This window comes from Zerene cesonia, unplaced genomic scaffold (assembly GCF_012273895.1).
Source record: "Zerene cesonia ecotype Mississippi unplaced genomic scaffold, Zerene_cesonia_1.1 Zces_u007, whole genome shotgun sequence".
NCBI classification, from domain to species: domain Eukaryota; kingdom Metazoa; phylum Arthropoda; class Insecta; order Lepidoptera; family Pieridae; genus Zerene; species Zerene cesonia.
The window spans coordinates 446,621-465,484 of NW_024045137.1; the positions used below are offsets into that span (position 1 = coordinate 446,621).

An 18,864-nucleotide genomic window follows, 5' to 3' on the forward strand; every position below is an offset into this window, starting at 1 on the left:
AAGAGCAACAAACGCACACACATCCTTACAATCTTTCGCATTTATGATATTAGTAGGAAGTAGGATTAGTAGGATGGATACTGGAGGCCTGTGTCCTTTTCCTCGCAATCCAAGTCCATTCCATTACTCCCTTCGCCGATCCTTTACTTTTCCTTAAGCGGAGTAGCATTGACATAGGCACAACTTAAGCAAATGTTCATGGGCGGTGGTAGCGCTTACCATCAGGCGTCCCATCAGTTCCATTGCCGACTGTGACATAAAAAAAAAACAAAAAAACGACAGACAGTTCCTAAAAAAGATATAATATTAAGCATTTCATTTCCAAATAAGATATAATATTAAGCACTGTTATTAAACTCCTTTTTTGATTTATAATTTGTTTAAAAACATGTCTTTAACGAGTAACATAGGCAATATTCCTTTCCTACCAGGTTGCCTGGCAGAGATTGCTGTCTAGCAATGAGACCGCCTTTTGTACGATATATCATTGTGCGATTATTTGTATATGGTTTACTCTGTTTTTTACAATAAAGTATTATAAATAAATAAATAAATAAAATAAAATATTTTTATATCCCGGGTGAACCTGGACAAAACCGGAACAAGCGGCTAGTAAGTAAATAAAACGAGAGCATGATTGAAATATCATTTTATTTTTTAATTTGAACTAATTGTTTTTAGTCACATACAAATAATTATTCCTAATTTGAGTTTTTGCAGCTTCATTGTTTGATCTTCAAATATATTTATATAAATAAATTAAAAATGCCATTACAATGGGGACACTGAAAAACAGCGCTGCCAATGTTCTCAACATTGCAGCATAGGCTGAGTTGTCTCCTTTTTGTCGGGGTCATTATGACACACTCCTCATTTCTGATGCTGGTATTTTTCGTTTGTGTAATTCTATATTTATGTTGTGTAATTGTATCTATTTCTTTATTTGTATAATTTCTATCATTGGTGTGTTGTGCTGTCCCTGACAAATAAATGTTTCTTTCTTTCTTTCTACAATGCGTTACTAGGACTTACATCTGTCGTTATGTGGCACCAAGTAGTTTTTCAGATACTGAATGCGTAAAAAGTACTTCACACCCAACACAACATAGAACTCTATGTGTCCATCGCTGCCTGAAAGCTTGGCGTGCGTGGCGTGCTTTGACGGCCGCGTGCACACGTCGGTGCTGGTTCCCAGAACGTGTGAACCTCTATGCACGTGACACACTGATACCTACCTATTATTGTAAAACATTCATAGAGGTTCATGCTTTTTCGTTTTTTTCCCGCGCATAACGCCAAACTGCCCGAGATTCATACAACGTTAAAAAACTGGTTTATCCTAATCCTACTAATATTATAAATGTGAAAGTTTGTGAGGATATGTGTGTGTTTGTTACTCTTTCACGCAAAATCTACTGAACCGATTGCAATGAAATTTGCTACGTAGATAGCTGGACAACTGGAATAACATATAGGCAACTTTTTATCCCGATATTCTTACGGGATACGGTCTAACGCGTGTGAAACCGCGGGGCGCAGCTAGTAATATTATAAATGTGAAAGATTGTGAGGATGTGTGTATGTTTGTTACTCTTTCACGCAAAATCTACTGAACCGATTGCAATGAAATTTGCTACGTAGATAGCTGGACAACTGGAGTAACATATAGGCAACTTTTTATCCCGATATTCCTACAGGATACGGACTTGCGCGGGTGGAACCGCGGGGCGCAGCTAGTCGTCAATAAAGGTATGTTCTATCAAAGAATTACATGAAAGTTAGGCGCGGTTTCGTAGCTTTTGATCCGCAATTATCGTTAAGTCGCAAGAAATACTATTCGTTAGCTTGTATCACTATACGAATATGTACAATAATTTAAAACCGCGACGCAATAACTTCATAACAGCGCAGTATGCAAGACATACGCAAAGTTAGAGGCGTTGCTACACGCATTTTAATAAAATATCAAATCGTTTTTTAATTCATGGCAATAGTCAAGCATTTTCTACGCAATTAGCATCTGAAAGACGTAAAAACATAGTCTCGCGCTTTAAAGCTTTAATCTCAACGCCATCTGGCAACTCAAAACACTTTAACAAAATCACAACCTATACAAAGATGCTACGCTCTTAAAAAGCGTCGGGTTAATTGTAACGCCTATTCATCTCGTCTGGCCACACCCGGTCAACGATCCAGTTGATGTAAGGCTCCACTTTGGTGTACGCCGCCGGCGTCGCCCCGCCGCAAGTAAGCCCGAACGAAACTATCCCTCGCACAACGTAGGTAGAGTTGAGATTCGCTATTTTTGCCATTACTGGCCCGCCGCTGTCGCCCTGTAATCAATTATTATTTCATTAGACATTCATCCGTCAATTACTTGCTATTATTGAAGTGAAAGTTGTGATTTCAAACCTGATGCAACAGAAAAAACGACGGGTAAGAGACACAAATACAAAAATGTGTAGAATGAAGCCGGCAACGAATGAGACAGAAATATACATACTATTTTATATCCTACTTTAATATTATAAATGCGAAAGTTTGTAAAGATGTGTGTGTGTGTTTGTTGCTCTTTCACGCAAAGACTACTGAACCGATTGCAATTAAATTTGGTACGTAGACAGCTGGACAACTGGAATAACATATAGGCAACTTTTTATCCCGATAATCCTACGGGATACGGACTTACGCAGGTGATACCGCGGGGCTAAAATAGTTTTATATATATTCAACTCATTCTTTTGTCGATTTACTGCAGTTTCACTTCTATCGTGTGTGAATCGCACACACACCTTTTTTTTAATCATTTTTCTCTTTCTTACTGTTACCTAGAGCAACAGTAAGAAAGAGAAAAATGATAATACAAAGCTTGTTTGTTTGATTGAACGCGCAAGGAAATTAGGAAAATATCAAAAATTTTTTCATCGTTGGATGCGTACGTGATCCCTGAGAGCTACATGTGGCCTACATTTTGACCACGAGTGGGGTTCGGTAGTCAAACATAATAATAATAAAAAAATATAGTCCCCAACACAAAAATACCACAACATAAAAAGATACATATAAAACTAGCTGCGCCCCGCGGTTTCACCCGCATAAGTACGTATCCCATAGGAATATCGGGATAAAAAGTTGCCTATATGTTATTCCAGTTGTCCAGCTATTTACGTACCAATTTCATTGCAATCGGTTTAGTAGTTTTTGCGCGAAAGAGCAACAAACACACACACATCCTTAGAAACTTTCGCATTTATAATATTAGTAGGATAGTAGGAAGTAGGATAACACACTATACACATTAGAAGAAAAAATACATACACGACAAATAAATAAAAATAAGAAATCAAAGTTTAGGCTGGTTATTTATCCGTTGACAAAATAGGCCAACTCACCAAAAGAAAGAAAGAAAGAAAGAAAATACATTTATTTATGCTGGGTAGTAATAAAAATAATTTGCTCTTTGGATGTTTGTCCGTAATTCACACAAAAAGAACTTAACGGATCTTGATGAAATTTCGTATACAGACCGGGTATGAGTTGACTTGATAGCGCCCAACCGACTACAGCCCATCCGGCCCCCTCTATTCATGCGACAGCCCAAGCCGAGGTTCGCGGTCCCCATAAGGAGGGACGTCCTTGACCGTGTCGCTACCAGAAACCTCAGTTCACCCACGCGTCCGTGCTCAGATGCTATAGCCCTTCAGGCTAGCATCGAATCACCACACACACACACACACAAAAAAAAAAAAAAAAATAGTAGCAGTCGTGGGACTGCCGATAGAAGTGAAAACGGAACTATTAAGTTGAGAGTAATTAAAACTATATGCAAAAATTATATGAAATTTTTTATAGCTATAGATATACTATTATCATTAGCATGTCGGTGACGCGAACCGAGGATTTTATCCTCTACCAAAACGCTCAACGCGCCTAAAGAAGTTTTCACTTCAAAAAAATAAATGGTTGCCTGTAAAGTCGGTTTTACGGGCGAAGATTTTACGTGACAACGTCTCTTTCTCGGTAGAATATTGATTGATATGAATATTATTAAATTGCACAATAGGAACAAGGAATTGAATGAAAATAAGAATTGCACAAATTTTAACTATAGAAAATATATTTTGTTTACTAAAAAGACAGAGACACAGACACAAGCACGCGCCGATTCAATGCGCCTAATTCTCTAGTACTGCGCGCGCGGCGGACCGATCACTGTCACGTCACGTCACGGTGACTCATCGTAACGTTACCGGGCGTTACACTTTTTCATGAGTGCCTCCGAGCCGTAACCTAATTTAAGACGTTGTCACGTCAAAAAGCTGACTTGATAAGATACGCTGACTTGATAAGACACTTTCAATCCCAATCAAATGCTCCGTGATAAAACTAAGTAAAGTAAGTAATCTTGCTATCCAGGCGGAGCCGGGACAAGCGTCTAGTATAAAACAATCACCTTGCAAGTGTCTGTGTACTGATGCAGTCGGTTGGAAAAAATCCCTCTTCCGCAGATCATAGTTTCGTTGCTCCATCGGAAGTTCTTCTTTTTAATCCTTTCTATGCACGTTACACTTGATATTAATTCTATTTGGGCCTGGGAATTAATTAAAATATGGTGGATTAGTTATTATAAACAAGGATAATAATGATAAATCAACTAAGTTATCTCATTAGCTCATCTATACTACTATTATAAAGCTGAAGAGTTTGAACGCACTAATCTCAGGAACCGCTGGTCCGATTTGAAAAATTCTTTCAGTGTTAGATAGACTATTGCTTGAAGATGTATTTGAACCACGGGCGAAGCCGGGGCGGATCGCTAATTTATCTATATTTACCTTCAAGAGTATATCTGAAGTTTCTCCGGCCTGCGCCGTCTGGCCCCACCCAGCTACAATGGCTTCATTTTCTAACTCAATACTTGGAAGCGGCAAGCAGGCTGGCCGAATGAACTCGGAGAAAACAACCCTGGAAGCAGTTATTGAACCTTAACAGCAATTTCCCAAACAACTTTGACTCTACTGTACGATCGATTCAGAAGAATAATAAACCAAATGATTTAAAAATCCTTCGTCCTGTGAATATAATAAGCTGTAATACTTTTTATTAAGACATATCTTAACAACCTTTACCGGCTTCGCACGCGTTAAGTCGGAGTAGTTTAATAGATGTTATTATACACATAAACCTTCCTCTTGAATCACTCTTTAAAAAAAGCCCCATCGAAATCCGTTGCGTAGTTTTAAAGATTTAGAAAGAAAGAAAGAAAGAAGGAAATACTTTTAATCACAAATACAACAACTTACAATTAATACATTTTGAGAATAACAAAAAAAATAAAAAAAATAAAAATAAAAATTACATTTTTTACATTTGGAAGTATTTGTGATTGGGGGACATTAAGCACACATAGGTACATAGGGACAGAGAAAGCGACTTTGTTTTATACTATGTAGTGATCGCGTGTCACATTGTTTATCCGCGATGGACTCCCTAAACTACTCAAGCGATTTTGATCAAATCTGCACGCCATGTGCAGTTTGATTCAACTTAAAAGATACGATAGTTTATATTATTTCAGTTACGATTAATAACTACCCGGGCGAAGCTGGGGCGTGCAGCTAGTAATTTTATTAGAAGAGGTGGCTCAGTGGTGAGGACCTCGGACTTAATAAGTCGGGGTTTCGAGACCAGGCGAAGTTGCAGGAAATAAAATAGTTTTTCAATTTATTCGCATGTGGATAACATCACAACTGCTCGAAACGGTGAACGAAAAAAGAAAATGTCGTGAGAAAGCCGGCATGTCCGAGAATCAAAAGTTCGATGACATGTGACCTACTTTCTATGATTATGGCCTACCCTCGAAGGACCCTCAAGGCCCATGTATATTGATGATGCCACAATCTGCTGCCAAATAATACCAGGTAATAATAATAATAATACCAGGTTCAGTAATACTTACTCGTGTTTGATTTTACGCGAGTATTATACATTTAGAAATTAAAGACTTTAACGGAGTCTCCCCCTGACCACGCTCGCTGTTAAGTGTTCGAAACGTCGGGTAATAATATAATGAATAAATCGCGTTTAATATCCGATACAAAGTCATTAATTTAATTTTTAGTTTTATAGCATTAAAATGCTTTATAAATGAGAAATTTTGAAAGAAAGAAGGATCATTTCTATTCTAATCATCTCAATAGATGGCGTGGGGTGGCACATAAAGCCGAAAGCGTAGAAGAAATTCGAATACTGTAGCGGAATCACGGGTGGCCGAGAGGCTAGACGTTGCTACGGTTTGGCAAAAAACGCAGGTTCCAATCCCGGCTCGTGATCAAAATTTTTTTCTATTCTTTCGAAATTTCTCATTTATAAAGTCATTAATTTCTAAATACTCTAAGCACTTACTTTCTATCGAGTTCGACAAGGGCGATGTCATTGTTTTGATTTTGCGATGAGTAAAGCTCATAAATATGCCAGTGAAGTATGTTGTACAAGACACCATCACGAATGTCCGTTTTATTTGTTGTCCCAAGGAGTGCATATTTTATAAGTTGGCTGGAAACAAAAAATATAACTTCAGCGCCGGTTTCTCCACTTGTGACGTTGCTCATAGCCTATTTGATGCGTTGCGTGAAGAAAGAGAAAGTAGAAGTAAGAAGACATCACTTCGATATACAGACAAAATAGAACAAGAGAAAATTGAGCTTTCGAGAACTTGCTCATCTTATTGGTTAAGTGGTAAAGCTGAGTTCCTAAGTTCGATACCCGGTGGGAATCACAAATAAAATATCATTTCAAATGTGGGGGTCGAGCACGCTTCGGCACGAATTGGGCCAGCTTGCACCGGGGAAGTACCACACCCCCACAGAAAACCGGTGTGAAATAATAGCATGCTATTGTGTTTCGTACGGTGAGTGGGGGAGCCGGAGGCCTATTTCCTTCTCCTAGCCCTTCTCAGTCATTTCCTTTATTCCTTTTCACAATCCTGTCTTAATCCCTTCCCAATTAAACGTCGGCAATCCATTTGTAACCCTCATAGGAGGCCTGTGTCCCAGCAGTGGGAACATATATGGGCTGATGATGAATCCATTTGTAGAGGCGTGCGGTCTGCAATCGACCTTACGCCTCTCCAAATGTTCATGGGCGGTGGTAGCGCTTACGATCAGGCGACCACAAAAAAATCGTTCTGGCAGAACAAGAAAGCTCTTCACTTACTTGTCTAAAAGACTATCGATCAATGAAACAGTTGTCTGCCACAATCCTACTAATATTATAAATGCGAAAGTTTGTAAGGATGTGTGTGCGTTTGTTGCTTTTTCACGCAAAAACTACTGAACCGATTGCAGTGAAATTTGGTACGTAGACAGCTGGACAACTGGAATAACATATAGGCAACTTTCTGACCCGGATACGGACTTATGCGGGTGAAACCGCGAGGCGCAGCTAGTATTATATAATTAAAAGAAAATCAGAATAACCTACTGCGTCTGCTCGTATACCACGTGGGCTGCTGTCAAAATGAACTTATCACTGATGAGGGACCCGCCGCCGACCCAAACGATATCTCGCGTGTCATTAACAGTCAATGAGTGACAGCCCAGCGCAGCCTGAAAGCACACGTGTTTTTTAGTATCCACTAGATGTTGCCCGCGGCTTCGCACGCGATAATTTTGGAGCAGTTTAAAATATGTTATCTATATAAAAGTATGTCGCCTTAGTTACACTTTGTATAGCTCAAGAACGAATTGACCGGTTTGGCTGAAAATTTGTGCAGAGGTAACTTAGAACCGGGGGAGTGACATATTATCCCGGAAATCCCACTGGAACGGGAACATGCGAGGTAAACCTCGGGTCTATCTTCCTGCGACTATGGGTGCAAAGCCGCGGGCGGTAAGCTAGTATATGTATATAAAAGAAAGTCGCGTTAGTTACACTATTTATAAGTCAAGAACGGCTAAACCACGCTCACGCTGAAACTACTGAACGGATTTTGATGAAATTTGGTATGACAGGGTATAAGCTGACTTGGGAGATAGGATACTTTTATCCCGATTAAATGCTCGCTTGGGATAACACGAAGATATTCGGGCGGACCCGGGACTAGCGTCTAGTTACAAATATTTCCAGTTTATAATATGAGTTTAGACTAGCCGTTTGTCCCGGCTTCGCTCAGCTTGACGCGTGATAAACTCAAACATTTATTCGTCCAACTAGACTTCTTCAAGAAGCACTTTTGAATCGTCATAACACAGTTTTAACATTTACCACCAGTTCGGGAAGCAGTTTCTACAGAGAAGAGCAAGGCAAGAAACTCTGTAACTCTGTAGTAAAAAAATTATCCCTTACCCGCTACTGGGAAAATTATTTATAGAATCAAGTAGTTTTCGAATTAAATACAATCAAACAAATAAAAAAGGTGTGTGTGCGATTCACACATGATAGAAATGAAACTTCAGTAAATCGGCAAAAGAATGAGATGAATATATATAAAGTATACCTGTCGTTTCTTCCGTTCCATCAGGTTTGAAATCACAACGATTCTAACGAAGTTTCACTTCAAAAGTCAAACCGTTCCTTTCTCGCTATAACATTGAGTAAAGATGCGGGCTGTTTTTATTTTCTTTTATGTAAGTAGGCAGATAAATTGTTGATGCGCCTGATGGTAAGCGATCACCCCCGCCCGTGAACCTTTGCAGGGCCGCTGTCAACGTGGTCCTTTAAAGGTGTCGATCGAAAAAGGACCGATATTCTGTGGGGGTGACCTTCCCCGGTGCGAACTGGCCCAATTCAAGCCGAAGCGTTCTTGCCTCTACTACTCAAAGATAGATTTCTTTTGTCTCACCATATGTGGGAATTCCCGTGCTGCAGCATCAGTACCATTTATGATGCGATACGTATCAATTGTGTCAGGGGAAGTGTTGATGCGTTCGTACTCATCCGGATTGTCTTTTTTCGACACGCACTTGTCCGTGTAGCGCTGGTTCTCGAGACACTCTTGGAAGGGGCAAAAAATCTTCATTACATTTAGAAATTAAAAACTTTTTAACGGATTTTAAACGCGATTTATTCATTATATTTAATTATGATAAATAAATCGCTCGCTGTAAAGTGTTCGAAACGTCGGGTTAATAATATAATGAATAAATCGCGTTTAAAATCCGTTAAGAAGTTTTTAATTTCTAAATGTATAATACTCGCGTAAAATCAAACACAAGAAAATACTAATCTTCATTACATTAAGATTAAGGAATCAGAAATATTACACACTAACTGCGCCCCGCGGTTTAACCCGCGTAAGTCCGAATCCCGTAGGAATATCGGGATAAAAAGTTGCCTCTATGTTATTCCAGTTGTCCAGCTGTCTACGTACCAAATTTCATTGCAATCGGTTCAGTAGTTATTGCGTGAAAGAGTAACAAACATACACATACACATACACATACATCCATCCTCACAAACTTTTGCGTTTATGATATTAGTAGGAAAGGATTCGAAATTATCTTTCTGCACCCAATGGCATGTATGCATAGCCACACCTTAAAAGGTTATTTAATTCAAGTAAAATGTATCCTATATCTGTCCATTATTTCTTTCTAGTTCTGAATCTTATCGCCTTAAAAGCAGGCGCCTCAGTGCGTGCGCAGAGACGCATACCATCTGACAAACCCACCAGCCCAGCTTCCACCCGGTATGACATTTTTTTTTATGTCATCGTCGGCATTAGAACAGGTGGGTCGCTGATGGTATGCGCTACCAACGTCCATGAACATTTGGAGGCGTAAGGTCGATTGCTGACCTTAACCCCTCTCCAAATGGATTATCGACTTCAAATTGGAAAGGGATTTAGAAAGGACTAACGGGAGGAAAAAAAAAGGATAGTAATATAAAGCTGTACTCACTTTGCCAAGCAATGTGACTGTCCTCCTTACCGCGCAAGTAAACGCGTGGTAAGGGAGGGCATCCTGCCGGTTCGTCCCTAACACGCGGAGGGGGGGCGTTCTGACAGCATACAATCGGGTCGTTGCCGTCGTACCGACATGTCTGAAAAGGTTAGATGTGTTTTTCAACCGATTTTAAGTTGAATATAGGCCAAAAAATTAACACACCACGCACGCTAGATGATAAAATCGAAATAATATTTTAAGCTGAAGAGGTTGTTTATTTGTTTGAACGTACTAATCTCTGGTACTAGTGGTAATCCCGGGAACTAGTGGTCCGATTTGAAAAATTCTTTCAGTGTTAGATAGCTCAATTATTGAGGAAGGCTATATACGTACCACAGGCGAAGCCTGGGTGGACCGCTAGTACACAGCATACATAACGAAATCGTTTAATCCTAGTGATGCTAATCAGGATAATAAGATAAACTCAAGAAATTATTGTGATCCTCGAAGATTGTGGGAAGTCCGTATCCCCTAGTGGGGTACTTTATGGACAAGTAGGTGATCAGCTTTTAGTGTCCGGCCAGACCGAGACTTTTTGAGTCCCCACCGGGAACTGGAACCGCGGCCCGTCAGTTCTACATTCATATGTTAACCACTGTATCAACGTGCAAAGTTTTAATTAAGTCTGTATGTTTTAAAAGAATCAAATCATATCTAAGGGAGTCGGTTACATAAAACACAAGCAAGCTAATAAAACAAATTTAATCCTACTAATATTATAAATGCGAAAGTTTGTAAGGATGTGTGTGTGTGTTTGTTGTTCTTTCATGCAAAAACTACTGAACCGATTGCAATGAAATTTGATATATAGAGAGCTGGACAACGGACTAACATACAGGACTTTTTAATCCCGATATTCCTACAGGATACGGACTTACGCGGGTGAAACCGCGGGGCGCAGCTAGTATTATCTAAAAATGGTTGCCTGTAAAGTCGGTTTTACGGGCGAAGATTTTACGTGACAACGTCTTTTTCTCGGTAGAATATTTATTTATATGAATATTACGCCAAGAACGCTCGAGAAAGACAGAGACAGAGACACAAGCACGCGCCGATGCAATGCGCCTAATTCTCTAGTGCTGCGCGCGCGGCGGACCGATCATAGTTCGGTGACTCATCGTAACGTTACCGGGCGTTACACTTTTTCAAGAGTGTCTCCGAGCCGCAACCTAATTTAAGACGTTGTCACGTCAAAAGGAACTACAAACACTAGTATACCATGTCCTTGGATCGCTTGACTCCTTCCACGGAAGACAAAAACAGGTCCCGAAAAGTCCCTGTTCTGAACATCAAGAATTCCTTCGGGCAGCAGGCTATTAACAAGCTTTTTTCATAGAAACATGTCTGAAAAACAATATAATGTATTCACATTGGCTGTTCACGAGTAGACTGCATTAATTTTTCATCATCATCAGCCCATATATGTTCCCACTGCTGGGACACAGGCCTCCTATGAGGGTTCAGGCCATAATCCACCACGCTAGCCAAGTGCGGGTTGGCAGATGTCACATGTCGTCGAACTTTTTATTCTTGGACATGCCGGTTTCCTCACGATGTTTTCCTTCACCGTTTTAAGCAGTGGTGATGTTATTCACATGTGCAGATAAATTGAAAAATCAATTTATTTCCTGCACGCTCCGCCCGGTCTCTAACCCCGACTTATCGATTTTGAAGTCCGAGGTTCTCACCACTGAGCCACCACTGCTCACACACACTGCTTTACTTTTTAAATGTTTCGTATTGGTACAGAGATAGAATGACGCACACACACTGCTGTGTGTGATGTCTGTACACAGGATGCGTATGTAGGTTGTTATTAACGCATAGTTTATATTCCATTTATTTTACTTACATAGGGTACTTTTTATCGCGAAAAAAGGGTAGAAAGGGTTGAAAGAGGGGATGAAAGTTCGTTATTGTCAAACCGATTTCGATGAAACTATATGTATGGTATGTATGAAACTATAGGTATGAAGATGGAGCTAAATGTGGGAAAGAACTAACTATACTTTTTAATGCGAAGAAAATACTCCTTACCATGTCGCGCGATATAAGCTACGCGGGCGAAGCCGCGGGCGAAAAGCTAGTATGTTATAATTAATTAGACAAAACACCTCATATCCTCAGTAACATATATCTGTTTATTTATTATATCCCCAATTTTCCGATTTACTCTGTTCCAAATTTTAACAAAACCGAATAGCAGGTTTGACGTGAAACCGACACAGTCTTATTTTATACATATAGAGATTAATTTGATCAACCCTGCATTTTACACGGGCGAACCTGGTGGAATATGTCCTGAAACCTTACAAGAGACCTGTGTCCCTACAATTGGATTACATGTGCTGATGATGACGAATAATAATTGAAATAAATACCGGCGCCTGTATTTTATGGCTGTAAACGAGCTTTTTGGCGTAGGAGCACTCCAGGATGCTTTTACACGTCCCTGTTACATTCCATTCATTGCATAACTGGCCTCCTGTTGAAAACAAAAAAATTTCAATTGTTATCGCTCGCGAAGTTTGCTCAAAATTCAATAGATGTCGCTACGGTGGTTATCGACGGAAACGTCCCACAAGGAAATGCGGCTATACCGACGCTATACGGCCGTTATCTATACTAATATTATAAAGCTGTAGAGTTTGTTTGAACGCACAAATCTCAGGAACTATTGGTCCGATTCGAAAAATTCAGTGTTAGATAGGCCATCTATTGAGGAAGGCTATAGGCTATATATGTACCACGGGCGAAGCCGAGGCGGACCGCTGGTATCTTTATAAAAGTGGTACTTAAGGAAATAACATTTTTCCATTTGTGAATCATGTGTGCTTCATTTGTGTATAATAAATAAATATATACCGATATTGAGAAATTTTGAAAGAATAGAACGCCTAGCCTCTCGGCCAGCCGTGATCCCACGGTACGGATTGCTACGGTTTGGCAAAGAACGTGGGTTCGAATCCCGCCTCGTGATCAATTTTTTTCTATTCTTTCAAAATTTATCAATACACGTACTGTTTGTGTGTGTGTGTGTGAGCGTATTTCACGAACACACATAGAAAAATAGAGGCTTCTGTTTAATTGAAGAGAAGATGAGGGAGGCACCAAGTGAAGTCCCGTGTCCCCTACTGGGGTATGGGGCAGATGATATACATCTGTTTCACTGATCGATTTTCTTTATGGACAAGTAGGTGATCAGCCTTCTGTGTCCTGCCATACTGAGACCTTTTTTTTTATTGTCTCCACCGGGAATCGAACCCAGGACCCCTCGGTTCTACGCTCACGCGTTTACCACTGTACCAAGGAGGCGTCAGGGAGGCACCAGCTTTCAAATAAATATTAAAAAATCCCGTTAACCTTTACTAAAGGCAACGAACAGCAAAAGGTACTGTCGATATGATAACCTCCCATTATTGAAGGCGATTGCATCCGAAAATAAATAACACTGAATATTAACACTCCAAACTACAATAAATAATAATCGGCTTGAATAATATGGAAGCCATTAAAACTTATCCTACTAATATTATAAATGCGAAAGTTTGTATGGATGTGTGTGTATTTGTTACTCTTTCACGCAAAAAATACTGAACCGATTGCAATGAAATTTGGTACGTAGATAGCTGGATAACTGGAATAACATATAGTCAACTTTTTATCCCGATATTCCTACGGGATACGGACTTACGCGAGTGAAACCGCGGGGCGCAGCTAGTATGAAGATAAAGAAGCGCTTACATTGTAGTTTTTAAATACCACACACCTACACACACACACACTCACGTTTATTGTAACTCATCTTTGTTTTTTTGTAATTTCTTATTTATTTCGCGAGTTGGGGGCGGTAATTTCACACAATGTGAACCATAGATTATTCTACTAATATTATAAACGCGAAAGTTTGTAAGTATGGACGGATGTTTGTATGTATGGACGTTCGTTACTCTTTCACGCAAAAACCACTGAACCGATTGCAATGAAATTTGGTACGTCGACAGGAGGACAACTGGAATAACATACAGTCAACTTTTTATCCCAATATTCCTACGGGATACGGACTTACGCGAGTGAAACCGCGGGGCGCAGCTAGTATACTAAATGTTCCTACTGGTTTATTTGTGTATGTTATATGAAATTGTGAATATATAATTATAAAAAAGCATTTAAGTTTGTTTATACGATACAATATATGTGTAAATAGATGTATCCAATGAGGAAAACTCAACTTACTCTTATAGTAATATTGCGCGTGAGCACAACACGCACACAGTAATATAATGAAATATGTGTACATCGTCACACATGCACGCGTCCGTTCTGAGACACAACCACAACTTGTTTGAGATTTGAGCGTCAAGGTGTTGCCAGTGACGGCGTTTTTTTACCCAATTTATGATGACTAAGTAGGAAGGGTTGTGTTGCCAACGCATTAATTTAAACTGTTTTACGCAAAATAGTTCTTTTCTTCACTATATATCGCTCCTATATAACTGTTAGCTCCGGCTTCGCCTGTAGTTTACATACTTATAGCTTATGTCACACAGCAAGTAAAAAAATCGGTCCAACAGTTTTTGCGTGAAAACGTTACAAACATACAGAAATACAAAAAGTCCTCTTCCATAATAGTAGTGTAGATATATAAACAAGCCTTCCTGAACCGATTTGGGTGAAATTTTGTTTATCAAGTTTGTGATCCAAGAAAAAAATATGTGATAATTTTTTTCCCGTATATCCCACGGGAAGGGGAACATAGTCATTCCTTTCCATTACCCGTTTATCTTTATCTGTGGCTACACGGGTAAACCGTGGGCCGAAACTAGTGTATAAATGCATGCTACTATAACGTTAATTAATATATAGAAACTAGCTGCATCCGGCAAACGCTGTTCTGCCTTACTCTTATCATTTAAGGATATGAAAAATAGATGTTGGCCGATTCTCATAGATACCGGATAAGCACAAAAAATTTCATCAAAATCGGTCAAGCCGTTTCGGAGGAGTATGGCAACGAAAACTGTGACACGAGAATTTTATATATTAGAAGATGACAATCCATGGAATGTTGTCGCTTGAGAACTACAGGTCAGTTCATTGACATCATTGTTATGTACATGTTACATATTATGTAGAATAAAAATGTAAAATTGATATTATTTTAAAAAAGCAACAACAGAGTATCTTGCCGGCTCTTCTCTGTAGAAACTGCCTTCCGAACCGGTGGTAAATGTTATAACTGTGTTATGACGATTCAAAAATGATAAGAAAGAAAGAAACAAAGAAAATACGTTTATTATGACACATATAGGTAAATATAACAAAGTAATTATTATACTTAAAATATATATGTGCCTTAATTAGGTCCGCCACTCAGCGTACTGACACTGATTTTCAGTGGATGCCTTATGCCTTATTGATAGCGGATGTGTTCATGCTCGAACTATTAAATTAATGAATATTTTGTAATATATAATACATGTATAATTATAATACGTGTGTAATTAATTATATACAATATTTATAAATACACATAGTTGAATATACATAATAAGAAGTCTTAATTGAAAAAAATAAATGTTTGAGTTTGAGTTTTTCATGAATATTTTAATCAGTTTTATCCCATACGGAAGTCGGTTGGTAGAGCGAAAGCCTCACTTATAGGCTATTATTATATTAGCCACACTTATAGCCTCACTTACATTAACATTGCATATATATGGCTTGAATTCATTGAACAAAGGAACTTAAAACTATGGACACTAGTCGTCTAAACTAGACCGAGCCTGTATCTTAGACGACAGTATCTTCCCACTATGTTTTTAATACAATTTAGTACAATATATCAAGACAGTATATCGTGGAATATATACACTATTTCATACTTATACAATTTTAATACGAAATAATACAAGCGTGCGTAAGGTAACAATATAATAATTACAATGAAGGTAAGTTGTAAGAAGTAAATGATGTGATTGATTTACGCTTTACAATAATAAATAAAAACTGTTTTTAACGCTGTTAATATATTTATTCAAGTCATTAATAAAACAAACAGGTTTATCAACAAAAGGTCGACCTTCGCTTTAAAATACTTTTTATTTTTAAACGCATAAAAACCCAACAGTCATTGTAACAGTCATCTGTATTATTCAACATTTGAAATAAAAAATTCGGATAATTTCGCTCCATCCTACTTATCCTACTTATATTATAAATGCGAAAGTTTGTAAGCATGTGTGTGTGTTTGTTGTTCTTTCACGCAAAAACTGCTGAACCGATTGCAATGAATTTTGGTACGTAGATAGCTGGATAACTGGAATAACATGTTGGCAACTTTTTATCCCGATGTTCCTACGGGATACGGACTTACGCGGGTGAAACCGTGGGGCGCAGCTAGTACTATATAAAAATAAATTACTTTTATATATACTAATAACAGGCTGCGTCCCTCGGTTTATGCGTTTTTCCTGCAAACCCCAATGTTTCTGTGGAAATATTGATATCTATACTAGTATTATAAAGCTGAAGAGTTTTTGTTTTGTTTGTTTGAACGCACTAATCTCAGAAACGACTGGTCCGATTTGAAAAATTCTTTCAGTGTTAGATAGCCCATTTATTGAGAAAGGCTATATGCACCACGGGTGAAGTCGCGACGAACTCTAATTGGTAACAAAAATAGCCCAAGTTATAGATTAATACATCAGTCGTGAGTCCCGTCAAAATCGCTAGAGCCGTTCCAAAGATAAGCCGGAACAGCAGATAAACAGAGGTAAAAATTTGAAAAATTATGTGTTTTGGCATATGTACCATGTATATGTATATTTGTTGAAAATTAAAAGTTCTGTTTTTGTTTGTTAGTTTAAATTTCATAACCTAAAAAACTATTTTTTTAATAATAGTCGACAAAGGAGGACATTTGTAGAGGCGCCAATGGATAGCCTCTTCAATCGCTATTCTAAATGGAAGGTGAAGAAGAAAGAATTAACGAGGGATATAAAGGTAAGGATTGGGAAGGGTAACGCAAAGGATGCGAGCCTCCGGACCAGTGAGGTGATAAAAATATTACTTTTAACTAGAACAAGTTTTTAAGTTAATCGTTATAAAACATTTATAATATCACAATTTGTGAATTCTTCATTTTAATTGCTAAGTCTAGCCGTCAATTTTTTTTCTCTCTTTTTTTTATTTATTGTATATTTCTGTTTTCTGTTATGATCTGTTGTGTGTCTGTATGTCTGTGTCAAAATAAATGTGTTTCTTTCTTCTTTCTTCATTTACTTTTTAAAAGAGTAGAGTATTTCAGTTTTCTTATCTACATTTATTTATCCTTATATTAAGTTAGCTGTAGTGCTTTGTGTCTGATTATATAGCCTCAAAAAATATCATCATCATCATCATCAGCCCATATATGTTCCCACTGCTGGGACACAGGCCTCCTATGAGGGTTCAAGCCATAATCCACCACGCTGGCCAGCTGCACGCTCGCCCGGTCTCGAACCTCGACTTATCGATTTTGAAGTCCGAGGTTCTCACCAATGAGCCACCACTGCTTTTTTTTTAATTTATTCAGTTAACAAAAACCTTAAAAAGTTTAATAATTGATTTTCCCCGAAAATTTGGGAGGAATCTCGCAACCTGGCAACATTGAGTTTTTTTGCATTTGTTTATAAAACTCATGCGCAGCGTCTTAAGTCATCGCTCGGGTCAAATATGATAATAATATTATCTAGACTTCATAAAATAACTGGGATTTAAAGCGAACAGACGTACGAGAAAAATTCTTTCAGTGTTAGATAGCCCATTTATTGAGGAAGGCTATATGCTATATATGTACCCCGGGCGAAGCCGGGGCGGACCGTTAGTAACTTTATAAAAGAACTAATGTAAAGAAAACTGACCATGTCAAATCTAGTCTACTTAAAGATCATTTTATATAACAGTAATTGTTACATAAAAGAAAGTAGTGTTAGTTACACTTTTTATACCTTAAGAATGGATTAACCGATTTGGTTCAAAATTTGTGCAGAGGTAGCTTCAAACTAGGAGACATAGGAAAGTTTTTACATCGAAAATCTCACTGAAACAGCCGTACGAGACCGGACGAACGAACATATAGCAATAAATAAATTGAATTTATTAGAAATTCATTAAAGAATATATTACATGTATTTTTTCAATGCATCTACAAGTTATTACGATACGGTTATATCTGCACAAAACGGTGAAGGAAAACGTCGTGAGGAAACCGGCATGTCTGAGAATTAAAAGTTCGACGACATGTGACATCTGCCAACCCGCACTTGGCCAGCGTGGTGGATTATGGCCTGAACCCTCATAGGAGGCCTGTGTCCCAGCAGTGGGAACATATATGGGCTGATGATGATGATGAATAATATTAAGTTATTTTTTAAATTTATAACATACTAGCTGGATAGGATGTGTATGTGTTCGTTACTCTTTCACGCAAAAACTACTGAATCGATCGCTATTAAATTTGGTACGTAAACAGCTGGACAACTGGAACAACACATAGACAACTTTTTATCCCGATATTCCTACGGGATACGGACTTACGCGGGTGAAACCGCGGGGCGCAGCTAGTACTTAATATTACTAATGTACAACAAATTGTTTTAATAATATTTTATGTTTACAATATGGGAATTTAGCTTAAAGATTTATGCAGTGCTTTTTGTATTCAATATTTTATTTCCTTATACATTAATTAAGATCTGACATTTTTATGACATTGTAATCTATATGAGATTTAATATATATGTTCTTAATCTATACTAATACTAGCTGCGCCCCGCGGTTTCACCCGCGTAAGTCCGTATCCCGTAGGAATATCGGGATAAAAAATAGATGTTGGCCGATTCTCAGACCTACCCTATATGCTTACCAAATTTCAGAG

The 18,864-nt window shown here is 38.3% G+C and overlaps 1 protein-coding gene across 1 annotated transcript; it reads right to left on the minus strand.

Annotated features, from left to right (window-relative positions):
• Nucleotides 1-1,633: 1,633 nt before the first annotated feature.
• Nucleotides 1,634-14,288, minus strand: LOC119838987 (venom serine protease Bi-VSP-like). Its single transcript, XM_038365145.1, has 10 exons — nucleotides 14,181-14,288; nucleotides 12,326-12,429; nucleotides 11,163-11,288; nucleotides 9,900-10,041; nucleotides 8,843-8,994; nucleotides 7,483-7,607; nucleotides 6,406-6,555; nucleotides 4,836-4,965; nucleotides 4,454-4,591; nucleotides 1,634-2,333 (listed from the first exon to the last, which is right to left on the minus strand). Exons 1-10 carry the CDS (start codon nucleotides 14,242-14,244, stop codon nucleotides 2,145-2,147), a joined length of 1,320 nt encoding a protein of 439 aa, XP_038221073.1. The 5' UTR covers nucleotides 14,245-14,288; the 3' UTR covers nucleotides 1,634-2,144.
• Between the last annotated feature and the right edge of the window lie 4,576 nt (nucleotides 14,289-18,864).